General features: G+C 43.8%; 3 protein-coding genes across 9 annotated transcripts in view; 1 reads left to right on the top strand and 2 right to left on the bottom strand.

The window, feature by feature from the left end:
• Window positions 1–113: 113 nt before the first annotated feature.
• Window positions 114–4,900, bottom strand: adss1 (adenylosuccinate synthase 1). The gene is made up of 13 exons (XM_030443016.1): window positions 4,598–4,900; window positions 3,661–3,763; window positions 3,518–3,580; window positions 3,388–3,438; window positions 3,235–3,301; window positions 3,043–3,150; window positions 2,880–2,961; window positions 2,670–2,796; window positions 2,436–2,590; window positions 1,043–1,167; window positions 789–886; window positions 529–678; window positions 114–287 (listed from the first exon to the last, which is right to left on the bottom strand). The coding sequence occupies exons 1-13, from the start codon at window positions 4,784–4,786 to the stop codon at window positions 235–237; spliced, it is 1,371 nt and encodes a 456-aa protein (XP_030298876.1). The 5' UTR covers window positions 4,787–4,900; the 3' UTR covers window positions 114–234.
• A 207-nt stretch (window positions 4,901–5,107) lies between these two features.
• Window positions 5,108–19,531, bottom strand: LOC115565861 (inverted formin 2). 7 transcript variants are annotated; one of them, XM_030391470.1, is made up of 23 exons: window positions 16,159–16,317; window positions 15,656–16,057; window positions 14,255–14,370; window positions 13,878–14,037; window positions 12,707–12,740; window positions 12,271–12,412; window positions 11,964–12,096; window positions 11,132–11,713; window positions 10,170–10,315; window positions 9,981–10,042; window positions 9,796–9,898; window positions 9,613–9,698; window positions 9,404–9,504; window positions 9,246–9,316; window positions 9,051–9,158; window positions 8,886–8,956; window positions 8,670–8,790; window positions 8,408–8,572; window positions 8,118–8,220; window positions 7,853–8,005; window positions 6,709–7,590; window positions 6,347–6,400; window positions 5,108–5,675 (listed from the first exon to the last, which is right to left on the bottom strand). In XM_030391470.1, the coding sequence occupies exons 1-22, from the start codon at window positions 16,190–16,192 to the stop codon at window positions 6,348–6,350; spliced, it is 3,828 nt and encodes a 1,275-aa protein (XP_030247330.1). In that variant the 5' UTR covers window positions 16,193–16,317; the 3' UTR covers window positions 5,108–5,675; window position 6,347. The 7 variants fall into 7 exon arrangements, 6 of the variants coding, with proteins under 6 accessions (XP_030247330.1, XP_030247331.1, XP_030247332.1 ...); XM_030391471.1 differs by lacking the exon at window positions 6,347–6,400 and having other exon boundaries at window positions 16,159–16,327; XM_030391472.1 differs by lacking the exons at window positions 5,108–5,675; window positions 16,159–16,317 and adding an exon at window positions 19,272–19,531 and having other exon boundaries at window positions 5,719–7,590.
• A 3,567-nt stretch (window positions 19,532–23,098) lies between these two features.
• dnajc17 (DnaJ (Hsp40) homolog, subfamily C, member 17) overlaps window positions 23,099–27,874 on the top strand; it is a 32,742-nt gene continuing 27,966 nt past the window's right edge. The window contains exon 1 of the mRNA XM_030391975.1: window positions 23,099–23,329. Coding sequence (XP_030247835.1) covers window positions 23,249–23,329 — 81 coding nt within the window. The 5' untranslated portion in view covers window positions 23,099–23,248. The remainder of the gene's footprint in view (window positions 23,330–27,874) is intronic.

The raw sequence follows: 27,874 nt of genomic DNA, 5'->3' as shown, positions 1-27,874 counted from the left end.
AGTGATGCAGCCATAAACTGATACTGATACTGATCTTATGATTCAATCTAATAACTGCATTAATAAAGAGAAAACACATTCAACTGCAACAAAACAAATATAGCCGACACTGCTCAAAGGTTACATAGATGTTTTGTTTATTAACTAATGAAGAAGATAATTTTAGGTGATGAAATGATGCCACATCATGCCACACTGTCTGTGCTTCCATCAAGGGGAGACAAAGGTTTGCCTTTAGAACATCTGGATCATGCACTCTCTGGACTTTCCAACACCGACCCACTTGACTAAAATAAGAGACAGAAACATAGGGTAAGATTAGCAAAGTTGACAAAACTGTTGAAGTCATAATCATAATGGAAATGGGTATTTCTGATGTAGTGAAACAGTGCCACCCAACAAATATCACGCAACTATGATTTTGATTTGGAGGCTTCAGGGTCAGTGTTGATAGTAGTTTTCTCCAATATTGATTCAGTGTAAAAGTAACTAAACACATGGAAGTTTGTGATTTTGTGTCAAACATACTGGGAACTCCAATGTGGTTCTCGATGAAGCGGATGTAGTTCTGTGCCTTGGCTGGGAGGTCGTTCCACTTCCTGGCTGCGGACGTGTCTGTCTTCCAACCAGGGAAGGTCTCATACTCAACCTCCACTTTTTGCAAAACATCCATGTTGGCTATGATTGAAAGAAATAGTTCGTTACCAATATTTAATTCAATTGTATCTGTCACCACACTAAACAGGTTGCAAGTCTTATTCGACGTATCGTTTCTTCTGTTGAGTCACCTGGGAAATGGGGAATCCTTTTTCCGTTGAGTTTGTAGGCAACTCCAACTTTAATTTCATCCAGCACATCCAGAATGTCAAGTTTTGTCAAAGCAATGCTGTTGGACAGGTGACATGTCAGAAGGAGAACTGTTCAACATGCGATGTTATAATATAATATTCAAATGTAAAATTGGTGCAGAAAAGACTGTGTGCTTGTGATGTAGCGACCACGGAACACCTGATCATTTGCTTAAACTGCTCAAGCCACTCACGCGGTGAAGCCATTAATCATGTGAGCGTATCTGACGATGACGAGATCCAACCAGCCGCAGCGTCTCTTCCTTCCTGTGGTTACGCCCACCTCATGACCCCTCGTCTGCAGCAGCTCTCCCACCGCCTGCAGTAAATGGGGGAAAAAAGCACCCCTACCTGTTACTTAATTATTCATGAAAATCAATTATACCAGACATTTAATAATCCCACCGATAGCCAGATAATATGCAACCAGTAGGCTAGTTTTATGCACAGCTGAGTACAATAAAACATCACGTGAGCCGGGGTTAGTTTTAACGTCCTGACCTATGTCCCTATGGTCAGTTCCCGTGTCAAGTAACATAACCCCGGCTCACACAGTAAATATATCCTGAAACCCCACTCTGGCCCTAAATTTATCCCTGTGAACATGTGATCTGCATAAGAGGTAAAAAGTGTTTGAGCCCGTCTCGCACAAAATCTGACAGCTGCACTCCGCCTGAGAACAAACTCGCCCCCTCCTCTCCCCTCCCCTCCCCTCCCCTTCACCCTACTCTACTGGCCATGTCTGACACATGATAGCAAACAAACCGTATGTCTATATGTCAAGCTCGGTACAAAAGTTACATAACAGGTCATCCCTCTCTTTATATGATGCAAAATGCCGGGAGGGCAATGGAGACATGTGCCAACATTTAGATTACACGTCCCAGCAGTCTTACTAATTCCCTCAAGTTCTTCACAGGTGCTTTTGATACTTAAGTACACTTAATATCAGCGACTCTTTCCACTGAAGTACTATCCTCACGGGTGACTTTACTTAAAGTGCAATATGCAAGAATTTGCTTTTGCACTGAGAATATCAAGAGAAAGTGAAGAAATAACAGTTTTGCTATTTTGTCAAAGACACAGATGCACTGGGTTGATGAAGTTAGCATGCTAACCAGCTAGCACCTAGCCACTTTATGGCCGCAGAGTTATCAGCAGTTGGCAGCTGTGTTTGGGGTATGAATTTGGCAGGTGGCTTACTCTCACATACAGCACCATTAGCACGATATCTTTAACTCAAGTGTGACTTTTGGGCCATCGTCACCACACTGAGTAACATCAAGTTACTCAAAACACTTTGTTTCTCTCTAATGTGCAATAGTTAAGACAAACAATGCGCAATAACCCATATATTTTCAACTGTAGCATTATTTATCACACCGTAATAATGGATGCATTCTAGTCGAATGTACATTTCTTGTTATTTTGTTCTGTTTATGTTGTCTTTGCTTATATCTAGTTTTTATCATTATTATCGTTATCATTATGCATATTTCTGGACTTTGAATGGGAGCAGCTGTAGCAATTACCCAACGGGGATCAATAAAGTATTTATGATTCTGATTCTGATTCTGAAGCACTTACATTGAGTTGCTCTGTTGGGAAGGCCCCGATTCCCACTCTGGTGGTGTAGGCCTTTGAAACCCCAAACACATCACCAATGTTCAGAGGAGGGATGCCCAGACCGGTGCAGGCCCCGCCCACAGTGCAGTTTGATGATGTCACAAAAGGATAAGTGCCTGAAGAGGACAAGTTTGTGTTATTATAGAACCCACTCCTTCCAAGATAATTGCACATGCATCAAGGTCGTATCTCTACCAAAGTCAATGTCAAGGAGAGCAGCGTTGGCCCCTTCAACCAGAATTTTCTTTGGAGGTCCATGAAGAGCTTCGTACATGTAGTAGACCCCATCTCTGACCATCGGTCGCAATCTCTCAGCGTATTCCTGCACGAAACAATGAGACAGGAACATGTTTGGTTTTTTTTGTTGAATGACATTCAACACTTTTCTGGTTCGTCAGCTTCTACCTTGAGTTTTTTCAGCTGGTCGTCAACATCAACTGTCAAGGATTGGTACATGGATTGGTACTGGTGGACGAGGTTCTTGAATCTGAAATAAAGGAAATCCTGAAACATGTAAAATTATACTCTTAGAAAGTGGCCCCATTGGCCATATTCCCACGATCCCTACCTTGTGGAGAAATCCTTAAAGTCAGCCAGGAGGTCACACACGCGGAGGCCAGTGCGAGATGCTTTGCTGGAGTACGCAGGTCCGATGCCCTTCTTGGTTGTTCCGATGCTGCGAAAGAAAGTCAGTTTGTAATGTGGCATATTATCTTTTGAGGCAGTGGTAGCCCTCCGTCTGCCCTTCCCTAACCCTTACGTCTTTCCTTCTTGTGCTTGTCTTTCAGTTTCCTGTAAGCCATCGACAACCTGGTGGAAATCGAACACTGCGGACGGAGGGCAAACAGATCAATGAAGGTTCAGTAAGACTTCACACACTTACAAACGAAGGATTTATGCATACTCTACACACCAAGGTGAGCTCTGTCTGAGACAATTAGTCTCTTCTCCCAGCCTTTCAGACCTGTTCAGAGAATGGAAAAGACATCTGTGTGAGCACACTCTTAATTTACACGAGCGCGTTTCATGAGGCGTGCATGTACCTTTCTTCTCGTTTTTATCGCCCTCCTCAAACAAGCCAGGTAGATGTATGACCACTCCATTACCTAAAGGGTAAGAAGAAGGGGTATAAGTAGACCGCACTAATATTCTGCCACGATGCTGCCTCTGTAGAGCTGAAAGTTACCAATGAGTGATGTGCTTTTGGTGTTGATGATTCCACTGGGGAGAAGGTGGAAGTCATACTCCTTGCCATCCACGACCACTGTGTGTCCTGCATTGTTGCCCCCCTATGAATCAAAACAGGGTTAATATACTATCACCATATTGTTTTGATGAGTACGCCAGAAGGCCACCAGAGAAGGTTGAGCCAGGCGCGCACGTCCCGTCTTATATTTGCGAGACAGCGATAAGCCGCCCTCTTTTCCAATCCACCCGGCTTTTCCAGCACCTATTTTAACAGACTTGGCTTGGTGCAGGCGCACGGATCCCTGGCTAAGACCTGGCCTTCTCACATATCAAGCCACCCTGAGAATGTGACCTCGCTCTAGCCCGCTGGGCGGGGCTCTCAAGCCTCCAGAACACAGGGTGCTAGTCCTGTCAGTGGAGAAAGTACAAGTGCAACACACCAACTGTTGGCAGCTGTCCTGGTGCTGGAGTGACCTCTGATTTCTGACCACAGGGGGTCTGTGTCTTATGTAAGCAGGCTGATACTGACCTGTCTGGAGTTGTTTTTATTTTTGTGAATTTAGGGCATCTGAAATCCAGTCTTTCCCTCTATAAGCTCTCAGTTGAATGAACAAGTCAGCGCAACTTTAGGTTACAGTTTGGAGAAGACTAAACAGAGAAATCAAGCTTATAAATGGTGCTTAATTGGATTTTGGCACTTGGCACATTCAAGTTTAATGTCCACAATTCCCCTATTACGTAATTTAAATCAAAACCGAACATACTACAACAACATTAACTGTGCCCTTTATTCTGTTCCCGAATCATAGAGGTACAAGTGTGTCCACCCTGGCACCTGTTGCGCTCCACCAGACAGCCGCTAAATACCAGATACTATGAATCCAGAGGTAAAATGGCGCTAAAAAGGACAGGTAATCACGAATCCAAACATTTACCTGACATCTGCAGACGAGGTCGGCTTCCGTCGCCAACAAATCGACCACTTTTCCTTTGCCCTCGTCTCCCCACTGCGCACCGAGCACCACCGTCGCCTTGTTCCCGGCGTCGTTGCGCGATCGCTTCTGACCGGTCGCGGGGGGTTGATTCAGGTTCTTGTGGTCTTTCGCCGACCAGGTGAGCGACATGGTGGCGGTAGCTATAGTCTGTCCGTCTCGAGGAGACTAAACTGTCTCCAAGAGTGGCATTGCCATATCTGTAACTTCATAGCCGATGATGTCAGAGCCAGACGCGCAGGAGAAGTGCGTCGCTGCGCTCGGGCGAGTTGTCTCCAGGGCGAGAAAACACTCTCTCCACAACAGCCGCGGGGATGCATGACTGCAGATTCAATCCTGTAAAGCCTGTAACAGCATTTATTGTTTGAGAAGCGTTTCTAATTCATTCTGTTCGCCTCATTACCGCCATCTATGTGACTGATACAAAAAAACAAAACAAAAAACACACACAGCTCAACAGTAAATTCACTTTTATTAAAATATATTTAACAATAAAAGTTACAATCCATTAAATGATGTCTTTATATTTCCTGTTAGAGATCATCTGGATGATATATAAAGAAGTTTAAGACACGATTTTCAAGCAGTTTTGTTTTGAGGAGTAGAATTAAATATCTTGCACCGAACACTGCATCTTTCCCTCTCTAGGTGCTGAACAGTAAATCGAGCGTATGGCAAAAAAAAGCACATCCACTGCATATTACAACAAGTATACAAAACATAGAAAGCATATTCAACTTTTTTTTCTGAAATCAGAACCACTCATATACACAAAAGCTACAGCTCATTTACATAAAGTGACATGTTGTTGACACCCATGCTGTGGAGCCCTGGATGTTGTTTTTTTAAACTCTTGGTTCATCTTGAAAAACAAATCATGGCAAAAGGAAGACCTCTGCATCCTCCCCCAAGGAGTCATTATCCACGTAGTCTCGGAAAAATAAATTAAACTTCAGTCCTTCCAGTGCAGGACTGCTTTAACATTTTCTCTTTCCTCTCGATTTCCTTTTTCTGGAGTCACCTGCGGGAAACAGAGGCACAAATGAATACTCGGAATCGAGACGTATCCAAATAAATTACTTTAATAGCTTTTTAAAAACTTGTTTTTTTTTTTTAGTGGTAAAAACATCTTTAATGCATTTACATCACACACGGTATCTTTCACCAAAAAGTTAAGGTTAACAAAAGCACAGTTTACAAGAAGCACAGGAGACTGTTAGTAGGTTAAACAGTCCCAGTTGCAGATTTGGAGGCGCGGAGGGGGATGGACAAGAAAATATGGAAGGAGAGACATAAAAAAGTGACAGCTTTCATGAGAATAACTCAGTCCACGATGACTTCACAAAGACTCCACAGACTGCGAGGCTGTTTGAGATCAGAGAATTTACTGAAGAGAATTAATTTGCGGCACATAATCATACTTTCAGGATTAGTTTCCCCCTGGTTTGATGGATTAGAATCACGTCAATGACACATTGGTTAAGATTTGGGGCCTGATCACCACTCAATTGGAAGGGTGTTGGAAGTGAGAGCGAGTGTTAAAAGCCGGACAACATAGACAAATGGACTCCAGATTCCAGTTAGACCAACAGATGACGTGTTATTCGGGACAAAAAAAGCGTTGGCGGTGATTGAATTCATTAGGATGATTATTCCTGCTTACAGTTTTGCCATCCCACCGACTGGACCTACCTCACTGCAACACACAGCCTTTTTTATGTTTAGTGTGTCCTTTCCCACTGTTACCTTGTGTTTCAGAACGGAGAACAGAGCATTCAAACAAACTGGCCATATTTAAATCCATTCAATAAATCAATCTGCAAGTCAGGCGCAGCACACTGCAACACAGATACTCTTTAATTTAAAAAAATAAAAATAAAAAAATGCATGTGAGCATGCAAAAAATACTTATGAATACACACTAAAATAGCCCATACAGAAAATATAAAAAGTTAAATGCATTAAAAATAAAACGAATAAGGGTTTCCTTTTAAAACACGTGGAGAGTCTAGCATTCCAAACATAATCTTTATTGAAGTTAATGGATAGATTACCTTGATTACTCTTCTTTCTGTTTCGTTTAAAGAGGCTCGGCTGTTTCTTTGGTTTGGGCTCAAGAGACGGAGGCGCAGCTTCAGACACTGATGGCAGATCTTCTGACCGCAGTCCATCGGGGACGTCGTACCCCTCGATGCCCTCACTGAGTGTAGACACACTGCTTTTAGTGTCCGAATGTTTGAAACCCATGACCTCGTCTTGGTCGGGCGTTTTTACGATAATGTGTTGCCGCTCCTCCTGACCCTTCTCTCGTCCTACACTCTCTGTTAAATCTCTGCCTATTTTATCGAGGGTTTCACCTTTCCCACCTCCCTTTATATTGCTTTCACTGCTCTTTGGCACCTTGTCCGTATCAGGTAAAGGACTTTCCGTCATCTGAACATTCACGCTAATATCCGCTGGCTCCTCAGGCATCAGCTTCTCAGGTACCAGGCTGGGGGTGCCCTCCAACACGGCCTCTAGCAGGTCCGAATCAGAGAGGGAAGATGGGCTGAAGGCGCTGCTCTCAGTTGAATCCAATGAAAAGCCGTTTGTGGGGAGACATCGCCGGTGTTCTGCTTCAACCTGAGGCTGGGGTTGCGTTGGATCTGGCGAAGAAACTACAGGTGCCTCTGGGCGTTTCCCCTCCTGCAGCGACGCAGGTCTTCCCGGGGGTGCCTGCGTCGTTATGGCTGTTTCTCCTGGGAGTGTGCTGGGAGGTGCAGCTGGTCCGTCTTGCACCACACTCTGCAGAGCTGGTGGAGTCTCTTCGGATGGGCTGATGAAGCCATTCACTTCTCCTGTGATGGGCAGGTGACCCTCGGTGGTCTGCGGTTTGGTGGGAGCGGTAGTGGTGGCCATGTCTTCGACTTCTTCGTCTACAGGCTTCACATCGGATCCTGAGTGGGAGAAGTAGGTTATGTTGATGGTGAAGGTACATACATTTGGAAGATTATTTACCTTAAAAATGGGTCAATATTTCACAGCAAGTAAAAGCGCATGAAGATCGGCAAAGCAACTAAGCGATGGAGCTAGCATAGGTAGATGGCCAATGGGTGTAAAAGCACAAATCAAGGAGCCTAGATAAAGCAGCGAAGCCGTGTTGAGGCTCAGGAGCGGAGCTAGGAACTGCAGATGGGGGCCGTAGTCTCTTGTCCTTACCAGACGGGCAGGTATCCCTACGCTTTTCACTAGAAGGGGAGCTTTCCAAATCGCACCTTGGTCTGGTCTTTCTTAGGCTGAAACCTTTCCTGATATCCGCCAGGAGGTGGTCGATGATGCAGCCGTCGTTCTGTGGCACAAAGCCTTTCTTGACTGGCAAGGGAGAGGTAAGAAAAGAGGTTTTAAAATACAGGACGGTCAAATTACATTGTGGTTAGGAAATTGCAGTGACAGGGAAAGAAAAAGTGGGCTCTTTACAGCTTACTTATTTTTCCGTTCTCTCCCTTCTGTCTCTTAGACTCTTCCTCTGCCAGCTGCTTCTTTCTCTTCTCAGCCTTGGCCGCCTGCTCTCTTCTGGTTTTGTTTTCCTGTTAGCGTCAAAGTCAGGATGTCACTCACTGCCAAGCACACAGTGTACGTAGCAATTTGTCTTTGTATCATCTGAGCAGAGACATAATTACATCTTTCAGTTTTTACACAATGATACCCATGTTCTGAAGAAATGCTACCCTCGTACCACAGAGTACTGAACCACGACAAAGCACCCTCCCTGACCTTTAGTGCCTTGATGAAAAGTCCTCGGAAAGTCTTGATGGTTCCGAAGAGTTCCTCTAGCGACAGCTTATTGGCGTCTTCGCACAAGTAGACGGCCAGCTCGCTCTTCTTCTTCTCCATTGCAGTGAACCTTTCACTCAACGCTCGACATGCCTCCAGACTTTCCTGCAGCAGAGAAAATGGAAGAGTTTTTAACAAAAACACGTATTGACTTCTCAAACATCGGCCCCATTTGTTGGCAAAGCAGATACTCTCGTCTTACCTCAAGAACCTTGGCGTATTGCTCCTTCAGCTCATCCTCAGAGTTGGAGACCTTCTTGGCTGTCTCACCGAGTCGTTTCAGTAAGGCGCTGGCTTCTGACTGCACAGAGTCCAGATTAACTCTGAGGACAAAGTGTAAGACCTCTGGTTACATGTCTGTTACAGGTGCTCTGAGGACCAATTAAAAAGCTGAACTAGATGTAAAAGGTTTCTATACCCTGCTGCTTTTTCACAGATCTCTATATCATCCGGCAGCTCCAGCAGCTCCGGGTGGTTCGCCTCTGCTTCCTTTACGAAACAAGCCACACAGAGCGTAATTAAAGAGGTTATAATGAAGAGGAAAAAATATAAAGTTATGGTGGCTCTGAGCCAGTTCGTGTACCTCCAGGATGTGATGAAGCAGCGTAATGCGGCCCTTGTTGGCCTTGGTTTCTGTGAGCTTGAGCAGAGAGCTGATCTTGAACCCCTCGGCGTTCCCCGTGTGACTCCCCTGGAAGTAGACGGATGATTAAAAATGCAAGCTCCGTCTAAATGTCAGCAGAGGTGGAAAAATACACGAGAACGAAGAGGTCCTTACGTAGTTGAGAAAATTGCCGACGTCTAGGATGAGCCTGCAGAAGCTGGGCATGAGCGTGCTCATTTTGAGGGCTGGGAAATGTGTTGCAACGTGTTAGTTTGATGAAATATAATTCATATGCTGATTCATATGAGCTAAAAGGCGTAGAGTTTACGTACACTGGCAGGCCTCCTCCACCAGCTTGACTTTAGGTTTGAGCATATCCAGCACTGATGAAGTCTCCTCACACAGCAACATGCATTCAATTCTCAGCTGATAACTGGGGAGACAAGCCAGAATGCAAAGTAAATAAGGAGCCAAGTATGATGTATACATGGTGCACGCTCATGATTACCAGTTCAACCAGTGCTGGAGGAAAATAAGTTACCATGGCACGGTGAGGAGGGAGGTGTAGAAGCGGTCAACATTAGCCAGCTTCTCCTTTTCTCCTTGGAAAGACTTCAAATTTTCAATCTGAATAAAAAACACGACGGTGAGTCACACCTGCCATTTTAAAGTGGGCCCTTAACGACAGATATGTGCGCAAAAAAGTCTGGAACATAGTACAAACCTCATGCTTCTCTGGTAGGAGCTTTAAAAGCTGCTTTAGCACTTCGACATCAAACCTAGAGCGGTCCCCGCTCTGTATCATGGCTACAAAGTCCTCATTTTTGCTGAACAGAGAAATGAGAGGGATTGAGCTCAACAAATGGCGAAAATATATGTAAAAAAAATAAATAATGTGTCATATCTTACCATTTGAACTGCTTTAGGAATATGTTCAAATTCAAGTTTTTCTTTGGATCAATGAAAGTAATCTATATTTAGAAAAAAAAAAAAGAAAAAAAAAGAGCAGCACATTGAATATTCAGCTTTGATAATCAGGTGCGTTTGTTCTGAGGGCTGCAGCTCAGAGGAGCCGTGTCGAGTGTTGACCAGGCGCACCTCTTTAGGCTCCTTCTTGACAGGAGCAGCTGCCCCCTTGTCTTTGTGCTCAGTCACCGGGAGACAGAACAGCTGCTCGATACTGCTGTAGTTCGGCTCCCGAGGAGGAGGCTCTTTCTGTACCGAGGCCCACATGGAGTGACCATCTGCGTGAGGAAGAGAGGGGACTGTCACGAGCTCGTGTGGCACCATTTTGTACCAACAACACACCGCGACTGAAACTCATTTGACGTTAAACACGGGGGAATCCTCTACAACACCTCTCCAGTTTCATCTTGTTCATGCAGTTGATTGTTTGAGATTTACTGTGTAGACGTCACTGTAGGCCTACAAGCATTATTGTGACATCACAGATAGTTTGGATCCAATCCTGGTCCAATATTCAGTGTACACGAGTGATGCATGTTGAAACCTGAAGGATCCAGTGCACACACACTGAGAATGGACTATACAGCGAGTGAGGAGACATCTTGTTTCCAGCAGCTAAACTTTGGAAACTAAGAAATCATGACATATTCATAAATCCTGGAATTTTGAGCTCATTTTAACGATTTTGAAGAAGATAATAGAACTTTTCTGTGGGAAAAAAAACATATCAAACACAAATTATTATCCCAAGGAGTGATTTATACACATCCTAAAACAAGGGCAATGGGGATCTTTAAATAATAACCAAATCTGGAATAACAGTCCATTTGGTTTATATGAGTTATAACTCCCATCAACCATTCTCTTCAGGGGAATTTCCCATAATCCTGTTCCATTTCAACACATGAAATGGCCTGAGGGGTCACTATTATCTTGACGGATGGAAACTTTCTAACATTTAAATTTTTATGTCGTAGTATACATCAAAGTTGGCTCTTAAAATATGATTCAGCCAGGACTTGCTCCATAAAAGATAAAAGACAGACTTTCATTAAAATAATTTGCTACCTCACAGGAATGTTTTATCCACTCACCAGTAACAGAGCGGAGTTTCTGCCAGTTGAGTTTCTTCATCCTCAGGGTGGGGCATCGGTTTGCCTTTATGGGTGCACCGCACCCAAGGACCTGGCTAGTTGTAGCCACTATCATGCCTGGGGGAGGAGGAGGTGGAGGTGGCATGCCAGGCAAAGGAGGTGGCGGCGGAGGTCCGCCACCCATCCCTGGCAAGGGTGGCGGAGGCGGCGGCGGTGCCATGCCTGGACCGCAGGGCAGTGGTGGTGGTGGAGGCGGCATTCCAGGCAAGGGTGGGGGTGGTGGGGGTCCACTGAACCCCCCAGGTAGCGGTGGAGGAGGCGGAGGAGGAGGTGGAGGTGGGCACTGGTTAGTCATACTAGGTGGTAGAGGAGGAGGAGGTGGGGGTGGAGGGGGTGGTGGAGGAGCGGCACACAGCGGCTTCGGAGAGCATGTGGCGTCTGACTTGTCTTTGTCCTGGTGGTCCGGGTCGGTCTGCACCGCCTTGTCCACTTTGGCCAGAAGCCCGTCCACTTCATGATGACCCTCATGGCCTTTGGAGAACATCAGCCGCTGCATGATCTTCTCAGATGACTCCATTTGAGCTAGAGCGCAAATCCAAACAAACACACACACGCACACCCACACACGAACCTCATTTGTAACAGTGTTTATCACTAAAACAAAAGCTCTCAGCCGTCCTGTCAGCAGCTGCCTCTATTTCATCGCTACGACCTGTTTTTCCTGGATAATCACTCCCTCTCATGCACAAATTACACAGGACACCATTATCTGGCCATTAGCCCCTTCAGAGTGTTGACCTAACGTGAATATATTGTTGCCTTGCTGACTCACAGTCCTGGGCCAGCAGTATGGCTCTGTTAGTGATGGCCTCCAGAGCCAGCCAGATATCAGAGCGGCCTGGCCCGAGCACCAACAACGTCTGCAGGATGGACAGCAGCTGGAGGGAGGCTGGCGAGCTGCTCACCTGCGCAAAACAACACATGCATACGCACACGTCAGGAGGGCTAACCATGGTCACAAAAACTTAAACTGTGTTAATCAGAGGCATTTCATTTACAGTAAGGCTTCTGTAACATTGACTCGGTCAGTCTCCTATCCAACAAATGATCTTAGTAGGACATGATGAAGCCAATCACACCTTGTTAAAAAGCGTAGTGAAAACCTCCAGGTGATTACTCATGTCAATGCCCCCGTAGACCCGCAGCAGCTCCTCCTCATCTTCAGCCATTGCCTCTTCAAAAGCCTCACACTGAATGATCAAGTCTTCATCCTCCTGCTCCCTGCACACCACCCACAAACACATCACTGATGGGGCACACTTCATCACATTTAAATGCCACACACAATTTTGTAAAAAGCATCGGTGAGGGCCTTTGCAAAAAATGACTGTCATTAATGGATGCAAATTGCGTGCGTCTTTTCCTAGACGCGCAGGTTACTTGATTACCGAGACTGCAATGAGTGTGAACTTTGGAAATAACCATTAAAACTTGAATTGTCACATGAAATCTGCTTTTGAGTTTAAGCAAGTGACAAAATGAGACATGAACAAACAGACAAACAGGAAGGCTCACCTTAACTTTGGCAGAATATCAAGTAACTGAAGCCCTGCAAGACAACAAGGAAACACAGCTCTGAGTGTCACAGCGCTCAATTATCAGTTTTCATTTTAAAGAAAAGTCTATCTTAAATAGGTGTCACGCATCTCTCCATAGTGCCATATGTTAGTTTTCTGGGGGAAATGGCAGGAAGTCACAGGTGAGCAATCAGACAGAAGAGGAGTGGCCAAACAAATGGCTGATTGGTGGTGGCTGGCACTGCGAGGATTTGAAGAGGATTTTCAGAGCTGCAACAGTCCGATATTGTCACAACAAGTATCATATTGCGAATAATATGGCAGATATTGCGCTTGCAATCCGACTCACGATCAGTTCAAATGACCATTTTTCGCAAAAACTATTAAAATCATGACGATGTGACACTTGTTGTTGCTCTACTGGCCCAAACAAACTTATTTTATTTGTCTGGAAAACGGAATTTGTAGCTATCTCTGCAGCAGTACGGTACTTTACCATAAGGGTGTTTTGTGACACGTTTTAAACAATATCAGAAAAACTGCAGCTTCCTGCGATTTGCACATAACCATGCTGCAATTTTCACAAACACTTTGATTAGCTGTGAAGCTGCAAATATGCCATATTCATCAAACTATCTCAACTGTGGCAATTTTTAGGCACTGCTAAACACTGATGCCTTAGAATAAAAAAGGTCCTCAATCCGAGGTTAATCCTGTCCACAACCCGTAAGAGAGAACAAGGCACTATTGAAAACAGACGCATGAATAATTTCATTCACTCGCTTCCTCACAAACACATCACCGAAATCACATTAGGTCAGTGTGATTCAATCAGTGTGCAAGAGTGACGGCATGTTTCCTCGAACTGTAACTAAAACTAAAACTCAAAGACACTGGTTACTGTGTGAAATGCATGAATACACAATGCTTTATCCACTTGAGGCTCGCTCAGTTCTCGGGCATTTTGTCAAAGTGAGAATGAGGCCGTCAGACCTATTCTTAGACGGACCCAGTGACAGAGATGTTTGTAATAGAGCTCCTGCTGATGGCCTGCTTTCCTCCCTGCCTGCACACTTCCAGCGCTCTGTTTACCACAGTTTGACCTTACTCATGATGAGACTCCAGACTCCCTGATTCATTTTTCAGCAGCAGCAGATGACAGAACCCACCGATAAACTCCTTCCTGGTCTTATCTCTCCGCCGGAGGTCATCTGTCCCGAAGATGATGGCGTTGATGACACTGAGGAGCGTGACCATGTACGGGACGTTATCAGTGGCCTGCAGCTCGTTCATGATCACGCTGAAGCGATACTGCCGTGTCTTCACGCCCTGAAGGAGAAATCAAAGTTAGTGCAAGTGAACGCCTTAGTATCATTGAGAAAGACAGGGATTCTACAGAATTGTATACTTGACACTGACCACTAGATGGCACTGTTACGGTATACATTTCACTCAGAGTGATGATGAGGGGGATCATCTGAGGTAAATCCCACCACAGCTCAAAAACAAGACACTAGACAATCGACACACTCTCACATCTACTTGCCTTGTAGTGGTCCAAGGCATCCAGTGCCAGGCGATGGCCGTCCGTGGAGAACATGCTGAGGGCGGCGAGCAGCTCAAACACTTGCTTCTTCACCATGGTGTTGGAAGTGTCCAAAGCTGTGGAGCATCAGGATAACACACATCAGCACAGACAGAGCGCTGGGGTTTCCAATCTGTTTTCTCGTAAAGAAAAGCCCCCATCTCTGCTCATTCCCCCTCTGTGTCTTGAGCCAAGTATAATGCTTTGTTTCACTTCCATTTAGGTAGCTCGACTTGGACCTTGCCCCCTTAAAAGATGCGGCGCTGTACAGAAGATAAACATGTGTTTGTGCGCGTGTGAAGGCGGGGAAATCCAATATTCACAACAAGACTGTGACATGGAATTTTTAGGGATCTCCCAAAGTAGCTCTGGATGACTCATATGTGTATAGAGCTGAGTCCACGACTGGGAAATTCAGCACAGCAAGGTGAGTCACAGAGAACCATCTAATCAGCTGAGTTATGACCAGTGTAAAGAGCCCTGTTAACAGTTTCTGTACTTAATATACAAGTAAATGGTGTTCTGCCCTCTATAACGTACAATATATGTATCAGAATCAGACAATAGGCCATGTTAATGTAAGATGTGCTATGTGTAAATGTATTTTATTGTATAATAATTCTGACTGATGTGTGTTTTGCCCTGTTAGATTTGTGCTACACTAGTCTCTCCTTCTATAGGGCAATTTGAGCCTGTTCCTTTAAAGGATATGTTCACCCACATATAAAAATTCTGTCATTTTCTCCAAACCAATGGAAAGCTGTCCACAAAACATATCTGGAGCCTCACCCCAAAACATTGCTGTAGCATTCTCCGAAACAACTAAAGTAGATGGGGACTTGTTTCAAATAAAAAAACAAAAAACAAAACATAAAACGGCTCCATACAGCTTGTTCCCACATCACACAGGACAATATGTATGGAGCCATTATAATGTTTTGCTGTGACGCTCCAGAAATATTTTGTAGACTACGACACTTCACCGGACTTCCCATCGTCATGGGGGTGAGTAGATAACGACTGAACAAATTCTCATTTTTGAGGTGGACTTATCCTTTGAGTGCAGTATGTAACTTCAGCTTCAACCCCAGCAAGATGTGGTGCCACATTTTTTCCCCTATGATTCATCGTTGGACAGCCAATCAAGGGTAGTTATTAGCTGCCAGAAGTGAATGTAGAAAGTGGACATGGTAGACCACATGATTCAGAATCATTTACAGAAGTGGTTAGGACGGATTTTTATAACTTCCCTTTTCAACCAATTTCACAGTTTCACAAATGAATAAACAGGTGGATGTATATATATTCCGGCTCAATGATTTCCTATACTTAAAATATTATCTTGTGTAGGATGTGGTCAACCTTGGGAGAGCTTCCGAATGTATCCCTCATTCTCTATAATGAAGTGGATCCCTGCCGAGGAGTTCATGACAGCCCGCACGCAGCTGACGCAGGTGAGCTGCAGAAGGGCGTCAGCGATGCGGGAGCATCCCCGCCCCGACAGCCGGTCCAGGGCCTCCAGGAGGAGATCCAGCCCACTCAGCTCCAGGAACTGAACCATCCATGTCTGGTCGCTGCCCTCCAGGCGGCGCTTTAGTCCCGAGTAGTTAACCACGGTGGGGACTTGCAGCAGCCTGATGCACAGCTCTGGATCAGCGCTCTCCAGGTTCGCCTCCTGCTGAGTGTCTGAGTCCTGCGAGGAGCCCAGGCGACCCCTGACTGCCGCCCACTTCTTTTTTCCATCTGGCTTCCCTGACATAATGGCTGTGGAGGAGAGAAGGTAAACACATTTTTGTCCGTGTTAAAGGGAGGCAATTTTCACTTCAACTTTTTTCAGAGGTCGCTGAATTTGGCTGTTTTCTGACCCACTGACGTCTGCGTGCTGTCCAATGATTTCATCCAGTACACAGTGTCGTCAGTGCTATCCAGGCGAGAGGATGCAGGCCAAAACAAGGCCTTATCAGAAAGGAAAACAGAATAGGAAACGACAACACTGCACTTCTGCGGATGGCTAAAAGATATGTCAGCAGTCCAGTCATCACCAGCTCTGCCAAACATTCCTTCTTAATCCTGCTTGAAAGAAAGAGACGCACGTTGGCTCGTCCAAATTCTCTGCACAGCCAGGCCCAGTGTTGTTTGGACGGTGCACACCACAAATTACTACATAAATAAATGTGTTTGCAGGCTAATTACTGATATATAAACATTGGAAAGTATGCACAATGCCCAAACGTGAAACACTGACATGAATGCCCACATTGATCCAACAAGTGCCCTTCTCTTGCCAAACCCCCACAACAGTCGGGCTCTTGTGGCAACCTGTCTCACCCGGTCTTCTCAAAAACTCTCCACCGCAATGCATGCAACCAGTATAAACATGTTCCCACACTCTAATAAAATCAACAGGATAGGGGTTTCGGGCCATAAAAGGCTAAAACTTTACCAAAGTCTAAAAATACTTGGTCTCTGAGCTGCTGATATTAGGTGGACCGGCATAAATGAACGGCATGACTGGTCTTTCTGTCTCCAGCTCTGTCCTGTTTCGCACTTGGCACATATAACATATACAGATGAGAAGCTGAGTGATGAGCATGAACAAACACAATGCACTGCGATAAAAAAAAAGAAAAAAAGAAAAAGAAAAGGTCACTCGGTCAGCCAGCCTGGGAGGACTAATCGCTCTCTATTTGACCACGATTTTCGCTTTTTCGTCGCTGCCTTGCTCGGAGCGCTCGGAACGCTGTAAACTGAGGAGGAACAGAAGTAGTGACTTGTGAAAAAAATCTGGCAAATTGGACTTGCGTTCACTCTGCGGAGTCAAGGTAAAATGAGGCGCTTTTTTTTTCCCTTTTCTCACATATTCTGGCAAGACATTCGTCAGCTCTGACTGCAGCATTTCAGTCCTGCTGCCAGTGTGAGAGTGTTACCGTGGCAGCAGGCAGGCAGACAATGGTGTTTTTTTTTTTTTTTTTTTTTTTTACAATAGGCCTCCTCAGTTCTCTTCAAAGGGGTGCGTTCATTAGCCACAAAACGGGTGGATTGCTCCCTGCCCCCGTTTTTAAGGCTAATAAGAGTTGTGTCGGCCAGGCAAACACTACTGAAACACACTCTGATTCAGGAGAACATTGTGCTTTCCTGTCGGCGTGAGTCGGGAACAAAAGTTGCAAGTCGGTGCTTGTGATCTGGTGATTTTTCACAGGCAGGAACACTTGCGAAACTGCTCGGGTTCACTTAAAGTCGCTGAGATTTCTTGTGAAATGGGTTTACTTCCCGCAAAACGCCATGGTTATGACTATGACACCTCAAAGGAAACGGAGTGTGTGTGCGTGTGTGTGGGTGTGTGTTTATGTCATGTGTGCTGACTCCACAGCTCAGGAACTTTGCAGAGAGGAAGGAAAGGAGTTTTCCGGGACAAGCAACTTGGCTCCAGATAAACTGGTGTGACAGCTCATGTTCCTCTTTTATAAAAATTTCAGTTCCATTCCAAAGGATGCTGCTCACATGCACAAACATCTGGGTTTACACATCGGGCCACTTAAAAGATCTCCTGCGACAGAATACAAAAAAAAAAAAAAAAAAAAAAATATCCATTTAGGCTACATATCCTTTTGTGAGCTCCTCGAATATCGCCAACTTTAAATCGCCGACCTTGTCTGCCAGAGCTCCCACATGTACCGCTAATAGCAGGCTGATTCACTGCACACAGGACGAGCCTACTCATCTGTCCTCTGGTTGAGCTGCCCACGCAGCAGCCCACTGCTACTGTACAGCATCGACACTCAGGAGCACGCAGAAACATTTCCACCTCTTTATTTCCTCTTGGACATATGTAAAGCTCACGCAGGAGAATTTTTTTTTTTCCGTTTCTTTTGCTACAACTGTTCTGGGCACGTCAAGAGCGACAAATGAGCAAACAGAGTAGGCTAATTGATTTGTGTGGGGGGGGGGGGGGAATTAATCAAATCTCATGGACTACTGAATACATTTTTCTCTCAAGTTCCATATGAGTATTATAATCAGCTTCTTTTAAATTAGATTTGCACCTCTTGAGCACTGGAATGGATGGTGGAATTCGTGGTGCCCGCTGGAAAAACACACATTAACACATGGAACATATGTCGCATGTAGATTGCATGATTACACACCATTATTCGGGCTGTGTCTGAGCTGTCTAGCAGCATTTTGCAGGATGATTGTTACTCCTGAACACATCTGGATCACATTTACTTCATATCCTAACCTGCCTTCCTCCTCCTCGTCCTCCCTTCTCTGCTATTCAAGGGAGTGGACCGACATGCCTGCAAAAGTCCATAAGCACATTCTGGAAGTTGGGAAGCATCTTTCAGTTGGAGTTTAGTTTCCTTTGCTGATTTCCCAGCAGCTGGCGTATTGATTTGCAAAAAAAGACAAAAACAAAAAAAAAACAACCAAAAAACCAAACCAAAACAAACATAGATTACAGACTATATGCTCCAACACTCGAAACTGGAACCCTCAGTTCAAGTGGATTTTTGGCAACACTGTGTTTTTTTTTTTAAGTATGTGTGTGTTTTTCATCGCAGCCTTCTTCCTCGTCATTCTGTCCAAGGCAAAGAAGGTTTAGAGGGAACAGCCGCTCACCACATACCAGGATGGCTCGACAAGACTGTGACACAAGAGGGGAAAAAACGGCTGGTTTGTCAATCTGCGTTATGCAAGATGCCACATTATGCTCAAAATCGGACCCAAACAGCGGCATATAGGCTAACGGTGCAACATCATCATCACGCACGCACACGCACACACACACACACACACACACACACACACACATACCAGGGCACATAACGGGACCCGTCATCTGCATTGTTGCGAGTGAAAAAAACAACCAGGATAACAAAAACCATAAGGCGCGTTACTTTGGCTACATCACATGTCACAGCTCTGCGCACTGTTGCATCGTTGTGAAATCAACAACGAGCTGAGTGCGATGCCTTACCTGGTTTTATTCCATTGATAAGCACTTGAAGAATCGCGTCCTCCGGTGTGACTCAGACTGGTATCGGGGCAGCGCTCTGCATTCATCCAGAGTCAGACAGCCTTCGTTCGGACAAAAAAACCACACATGCCCCCCTGGAGATCTCGGCACTGTGCTGCAGGGCAAACGCCGTGTGGTATGCGGATGGCACCGCTTTCAAATCGCCACGGCCCCCTCAGCTTCCACTTACTTGTGAGACTGGGGACGTCAATGCGGGAGGTTAGAGAGCTCACACATCCGGTCAGTGCCTTCAGAATAAAATGTGCGCACGGAGGAGCGCGGTTCCCATGTGGCAACAAGATTCAGCCGAGAAAAGAAAGAGCTGCAGACACTCCACACGATTAAATGAATACAATTAAATGCTGCTTATGTAATGCGAAATCGTGTCTCTATGATGAAAAAAGGAAAACAAGATATCACTCATGATAGAACAACACCCTCGATCTAACAAAAGCAACGCTAATGTTAATGGAGCATTATGCAGTTTTTGGGATTTTTTTTTTTAATGCTTAACAAATTAAATTAACAACCAATCTCTGTTTTCTTCACTAAATAAACTGAATAAATAAGCACATTTTCTTTTTTATATTTGGCGGACCCTGCCACCTTACCATCTTCAAACAGTGCTCCAAGGACTATATTTCCCTTTGAGAACAGCTTGTTTATTCAGTTATGGAAAAAAATCAAAAATGTCGTATGTATTATTAGTATTATATTATTATACTATTATTATTATTATTATTATTTGTATTATTACCTCATTGATATAGTTAGTCTTAAAATTCTGGGTTTGATTTTCTTCTCCAAAACTGGTGGGAAAAAAAAAATATATATATATATTGAACACCTCAAATTATCTAAACATACACAAAATAGCTATCATAAACAGAGAACTTACAGAAAATGTTCCAGCCACTTTATATAGATAGACATTTAAAGATTTATTTAAAGATTCCTTTCCATATCTTGCTTATATAGATTAACTATGTCAAGGTCAGTTAAACGAGCTGCAACCGGGATGTATCTAATGGGCTCACTACTACTAGCAAACCATTAAATGGAGGGACAACTTGAACCATAGCAGATTTTATTCAGGTATTTCCCATTGCATGTGTTCACACTCAAAAGGGTGTTTCTTTGGTTTTATTTTGAAGGCAGAATGGCCTGATTTCCGTCAGAGAATGTGCCTGACTTTGTCTGGCTTGAAGCTGTTTGTGATGCTGAATGCAGCCAGTGGTTGGGGCCCTCCTCCCACTCACACACTCCCCATCCCGTCCACTGGATCCGACCTCAGGGCAGGCAGACAGCCACTGCTGGAGGAAAGGGAACTTCCTTTCGAGTTAGTCAGTGACTTTTGAAAGCAAATCTACAGGTTGTATGTCACAGACCGTCAGCCGTGGACTTTAATACAATCTTCAGTTAATGTGGTTTTATCTGATAACTTGAAGACACAATGTCCAGCCAGGGCCATGCAACCTTGTGGGGCTTTGCTTCAGCATTTTTGGACACAACGTTACACTTTTGGTTATCTATGTTCTTTCTCTCAGTGCACTGGCACAACTTCAAATCATTTTGATCAGAATCCAGGATCCAGATTTCCTCTGAAGACACCCTTTAGCTTGCGAATGGCAGCCACACAGCCATTGTATTTGTCGCTATGCTTTGGGTCCCCTTAGGCAGAGTGTCATCACCATGAGATGTCTTGTTGATCTAAAGGACACAGGCTTCTGTCAGGAAGACCACTGAGAAATCAGCAGCGAGTGCTCTCAAGTTACAACAAGCAAATAACATACAGCAGAGCTGCGTTTTCAGCCTGCCCCAATGAAAATAATGGTTACCCGACAAACCACTTTGTTTAAACTGAGCAACAAAAGCCATTGAGCAAATATTACGTGCTCATAATGAACACAGGTCAATAATTCTCTCGCTGAGCTAGTTGAGCAGGATCATGAAACCCACCAGTTGGAAAATGAACTCCTTATATCAAAGTCAGTGGCATTGTCATGTTTGCTTCTATTGTTCTGTATACATGTTTACACAAGTGATTTTCCTCTAGGATTCCTTCAGGAACAAACTGACTTTTAACCTGCTAGCCCTGCTGCACAGCCTTCTACCTTTTGGGCTTCTATGGTGATGAATCACGTGTTTGTCAATTGGCATCCTGGAAGGACACAAAGGTCACCACATGTGACATGATGTACTGAACGTGCTAAGCTCTCTAGGAGGCAGCTCTTCAGGATGAACATCCTGAGAGCAGATAATCTTTTTGAACAGCCTGAGCGAACAGAGTATCTCCAACCAGTTTGCAAATAACACGTAGCTCTCGTAACCTTTAATACGCCATCTTAATTTTGGAAAGGGAGAGTTGCTCTCAGACATGTCAGGACGTGTTCCTGAAAGGCTGCAACAATGGATTATCTTTGTTCTGTGTTATCATTAAGCCACACAAAGAGCCATATCCGTTAAAGAAAAACACACTAGCTCCTCTCTTTAGGAAAGTTCATTGGGTTATTACATAGAAATGTATTCTATACAAATACTGTAATTATCGTCTCAGGTACCGCTACGTAAGACGCCAGATGTTGATATGCTTTTTGGCCAGACTGGCCAGCTGTTTGTTCACCACAGCTGTGTAGTGATAACTCTAATCAGAACAGAAGTTTTCTGATATTTTGGTCATGATCCTTATTCAAACAAAATAAATATAATAATTAGTATTCAACTAATACAATACTTCACCCAAATGGAGAACCTCAGGTATATATCAATTACCCCACAAGAATCCATGGATCCCAGTTTTGGACACCACACCGGCTGACAACCTGAAACGAACCAAAAGCCATAATCATACCAACAGTTGCATTGATTTTTCTGTTTGCATTTTACATTTTACATGATACAAGGTATCTGATACAAGGTATCAAATGACTTGAAGGTGGGATGAGTGATTCTGGAGAAAGACAGCTGACTCTGAAGTGTAATTTCCCAGGTTGTCAAATAGCCTACTGACAACCTGCGAATGAGACTCAACAATCAAGACTTGCTCACCCCACCTTTAAGCTCTGCACCAGGATCCAAATGTCAACAAAGGTGGAGCCCTGGCTGCCCAAAATAAAAACACAAAATGTAAACCTGTTATGAGTCCAGTATATAAAGCTAATATTGACTCATCCCAGATCTAGAAGTACGTGTGCTGGCATAATTGCCTACTTATAATAATAGTACTTAGATAGGAAAAAGAGCTTGAGGCAATTTTAGAGACAGTGTTGTTGCTACATTTGTCCACTAGAGAGCACTCTATACTCACAACAACTCAGCAAAATGCATTGCAACTGAGCAAATACATTTATTTTCCAAATGTAAGATATCTCAATTCTGTCATATACATATTTGAAGGTACTTTGATCGTTAGGTTTGTTAATGTACATGTGTTTATATGAAATGATAATGTAGGCAAAAACCTAAATCTTAATTGTGATTATTTGATAACATCCTCAAAATTCCACATTATCATAATAGTGTGAATTATGTTTGCTGACATTAAACAAAAAGTGAATAGGAAAAAATGTCTGATAAAAAAATATTCTCTATTATCTTTTTAACTATGGGCATGATTTAGCTCAAATTAATTTGGTACAAAAACAAACAAAAGGAACAATCAGCCAAAACCTGAATGATATGCTGTAAGACCATTTCAAAGGTAGAATAAACTTGAAAATTAAATTAGCCTTACTGTGCAGTGAAGAATTGCTGAGACGCCTGAGAGAACAGAGGAACAAAAACTACATCTCCCACGATGCAGTGCGCAAGTTGAAAGGTCGAAGACGTCAAACTCATGCTGCCAGAACAACAACAAACCATTGAATAAGCTAAACGTTAACTTTGCGTTTACTTTTTGTATTTTTTTGTGTGGGTGCTGTAGCTTATTGTCGGCAGACATGTCTGGAAAGGCCAAGAAAATCCTAGAGATGGACCTGTATGGTTTACTCGGAATTGAAATCACCGCTACATCGAAAGAGGTTTGTAAATGGGCTAGCTGTTAAGCTAATAGCTTTTAGTTAGCCGGTCTTGTTCTTACGCACATGCCAGGCTTGATAATGTTGCTTTAGCAGAAAGTCCATCCGACTTTTAGTATATGTATGTATTAAAGAGCAGTTGTGTGTGTATATGGAGTGACTGTACGTGTGTGGGGGCAATATTGTTTGCAGGCAGAAGGCCATATTAGCTTGCTACCACAGTATGAAGCTTGAAGAGATGTATGTATTTGTGCCTAATGTGCGTGTATTGTAGCGACAAGTGGCAGGTAAGTAAAGCGAGGACTCGTGTATGTGGTTCAGTGAGATCCTAATGAGTATAACAGACAGACAAACCGGCTAATGCCTGAATCATAAAGGTGTGGTACCCCAAAAAGACCACTGAGTGGCGACGCTGCATCAATTAAGTCCTGGTATGTGTAAGTCTAAAAGTCTAGGGCCACAACTCAAGGTAACTTTTATTTTAACCATCAGTTAACCTGTCAGTCTGTCTGTCTGGTATTACTTGGAATAAGTGAATAAATTCAAAAAACGTAAATATGTGAAAAATGCCTGCTTACAGAGCTCAATGAGATGTCATCACATTGCCTGCTTTGTCAAGTTACAATAATGTAAAAAGGAGACAAGCACTAAATAATCTTAATGTACAAGCTAAAATAGAATAAAAAAAACTCTATAGCTTTGAGTGTGCTAACTCAATGTATATTATTATCATGTAGTGGTAATATGTGGTATTATGTGATGAGCCCCGGAAAGTTAATCATTTTGGGGCAGAAAATGCTGGAGCATACTATGAACAGAATTTTTCCCTGAATGACATTTTGTGCCTATATGGATATTGAATCAGCTCTGGGATGGTCCCCCGGCTCTCTTCTTCTTTTGCCAGTCCAGAGTGGTTCACTATGATATCCTGAATCCAGCCTTTTCCTCACCACCACCTCTCTTCGCTGTTTCCAGCATCTCTAATCCACAGGCCTGAAGGGAAATTAAGATCGCTGCCAAAACGAGGGAGGAAGTTAATTTCTTAATTGGATTTCAAAGTCCTGTCCGCCCCAGTGGATTATCTCGGAGGAAATTAGCGGTTGTGGGTTGGGTAGAATTGAGACCCCACAATGCAGCAGGCTGGTCTGTGAGGTCTGTTGATGGTCGAGAGAGATAGTGATGGTTTGTGTGTGTGCGTGTGTGTGCAGTGCATTGAGTCTGGAGGGACTCGAAAATCAATCAAGTGTGTGAAGACAGATGTCATCAAATGGTCTGCCTTTCCCAGTTGTTCGCTCCGCTGCTCGATCACCACCATCGGGCATGTTGTTTATCACAGAGAGGGAGGAAGAAGCTCATCCCAAAGCCTGTTTATGTGGGCTTTAGCCACAGCTTGTAAAACATTGCCTTGACGTAGAAAACCTGCATCCTGCATCTCCTCCTGGTTCTATTTAGCATCTCTTTCTGTTATCAATGCTGATGTCCTTCTTCTGAGATCGACTGTCTGATAAATGCTAGGGAAACTGGCATGTCAGGCTCTGTGATTTAATGACTATGGATGAGTTGGGTTTGCTTTATCCCTTCAGTGCTCAGGGGGGTGGTTGCTGAGGGCTAGCCACGATTTAAAGAGTTATGCTCATGCATATCAGCAGGGATTAGGTAATAATTGACTCAGTGTGTGTTTTACCTACCACAGATTGCTTGGTGAAACTATGTCATCAGCCAAGACCACACAACAGCTCTTGTGGTTCATTCAGCTACTTAAATTGTAGTGTACCTGATGTGCTGTATTGTACGTGCCAACTACAAGCTTGGGTGATGAACTATCACACAGAGCATCCAAGGAGAGTAATGGCGCATTGAAAGCTCAGTGCCCCCATTGATGAGTTTTGAGTGTCTGCTTGATCGGGGCAGGTAGACTATGATTGTTATTACATTATACGCTCAGGGGTGTAGAAGTGATGCAACCTGTGGTCAGCGGGTGTGTTAAATCGGCAAACATCAGACAACATTGTCCAGATGTTTAATGGATTGATGATTTAAAACAAAACCTGAATGAACTATTGTTAGTTAGTAGGGGTGGTTTTGATTTAAGGCAATCAATTCGATATTCTGGCACCAAATATCAATATTTTCTATTAGAACTGCCAGTTTGACTTATCAGAGGCAATACTTAATACATTGGTGTGGTGTAACCTAATAGTCACTCACAGTTGCATCCTTCATTCAAACATTTTAACTCCATTTAACTGGCCTTTTGTTAATTTATGGCTCTTTAACATTGGAAAGATGGCACACATGGACGATTTATAGTAAGTGTGTGTGATAAAGAGGCACTCATTCACTCTTTGTTTCACCTCCTGTCAGATTCTATGAAACTGGCACCACAGTGCAGTGAATAAGTACATAATTCCTGCACTTGGCCTTTTTAGGGCTGTTTTCCATTCTTCAGTTAGACAGATACTGTGTATTATCTTTGGTGATTATCTTGCATTATATCGATTATCCCAGAACCACTGTATAGTGATACTATCGTTATCATGGAGAACCTGTTGTGAATTTATGATATTGTGAGTTACTCTGTCATTCCCATCCCTGTTAGTTAGCGTGGAACATTTAGTTTGGTTGACAATCCAAATCAATCCAAATAATCTCATCTTGACACCATTCCATTAAAAGGTAATATAAGATAATTAATTCCCAGTTTGAATGAAAGTTTGGTCAGATAAATAAGCACCTGAAGACATGGAAAGTCAATTCCAGTGTCTTGCTCTTCCTTTTATTGTATCCACCTTTCTTCGTACTATTATCTCGTCTTTTCTTCATGTGTTCGTGTCCTTTTTGCTCCTCCCTTCTTCTCCTTGTTCTGCCTGTTATTATTTTCCACAAGCTGATAATGTCCCCTAAATAGCAGAGTGTTGTAATTAAGGAGGATGGGCCCATGGCAGATCAGGCATCTAATCAGCTATACAGGCTAGGGGCCCTACCCGGGCAGTGCTGCGGCTGCACCAGGACCAGTTTGTCAACTATAATTGGCACCAAAGACTGGTGTAATGAGGACAAGATGTGGGCATGTAGTTAAGAATGTGGCAGACAGGGATCGGGGAGGCACACATAGGCTGCTTTGGCCAGGCACTAACCATTAGGCTACTGTTGGCCTGCTGCTGCACAATCAGAGTCTTCCTTTGAGGAAACTGAATCGTGGGAAATAGTTGAGGTTTCTGCAATTCACTTTGTCTTGCGTATGAGACACGAAAAATGTGTACACGTTAATCTAAAAATAATTTGAACTGGAAGAGACAGAAGACGCAGCAAAATTGAATACCAACATGTTTGTAAGCGCGAGGGACAGCAGTTAGTTTTACTCCAGGAGTTCTTATGGCTTTCTCTTCGCATGGTCTTACTCATAATTGATTGAAGAGCCAATCCTAAAAGGTCACAGTGAGCTGCACAACGATAATTGCTACAGTAATTGACTGGATTAGTCCTGTAAGAAGATGCTTCGCTCTCTCTGAGAGCTCTTATCCACACATGTGCTCACCTCTTCAGAAGTTGGCCTGGTTTGACTTCTAGTTTGTAGGGGCTTCACGATCTTCCAGCATCAATTAAGGCTTGCGTGTTAGGGCATTGATGGGAGTAATCATGTATTATTTAACAAAACAGCACTGGAAGCGCAGTAGAGACAAGATATCGTGAAGGATGCAAAAGAGAGTGAAGAGGGAGAGATGGGAGGAGGAGATAGAGAGAAAAATATCAGAGAAGGCCTGCGAAGGTAATTAGCTGAAATGTAGAGAAGTATGTGTGTTAACTAGGGCTTTAACTGAACTCGAGACATGGGTGGTGACATGCAACATGGCTGCTGTTGACCAGAACCACATCAATGATGACAGGTTGTACATGTGAAGCGGATCAGTTGGCCAGACTTTTGTCCTGCCAATGTCAAACATCAGCCTTATTTACAGCAGATGTGGAGACTTGTTTACCTTGTCAGCTGGCTGCAGGTGATGAAGAACATGAGAAGCACAGGGAGTGTGAACCGAGGACAAGACCTGAGCTCTTACCGGTCCATCACAGTTGTTTTTCAATGGTAAAACAATCTCCAATCTGCATTCAAACTGCATCACCTCACAAAGATAATGTAACAGTAGCAGTTTTATGAAGTTTATTAGTTTGTGGCCTATTACGTATTTGCTCGTGATTCAAGATGCCAATGAGAAATCTTAATTAGAGTCACTGGAGACATCTCCTGAACGTACATGCTGTGTTCCGTATAAATCTGATGAAAGGGTGACAAATGGTGGAAGTTTGAGAGTGCAGTTATTAAAACGCTGCAGGGCAGGCTTTGTGATTATGAAAAAACTTTGCGATTGGTCTCATTCCTTCTTTAAATGGGATTAAACTAGCTGAAGTGACTTTGTTCACCCTTGTGAAGCCTGAAACCTGTTTATTCCTGCTCACAGCTTTAATTTTGGCTTCTTCTTCTTCCTTCTGTTGAGTGCAAGCAGGCTTGAACCTTCTAATTGCTACTTAAGGCTATGTTTATAATTCATT

This window comes from Sparus aurata, chromosome 16 (genome assembly GCF_900880675.1).
Source record: "Sparus aurata chromosome 16, fSpaAur1.1, whole genome shotgun sequence".
Classification (NCBI taxonomy): Eukaryota; Metazoa; Chordata; class Actinopteri; order Spariformes; family Sparidae; genus Sparus; species Sparus aurata.
Note: the sequence above shows the minus strand (reverse complement) of the source record. Positions and strands in the feature narration are given on the sequence as shown.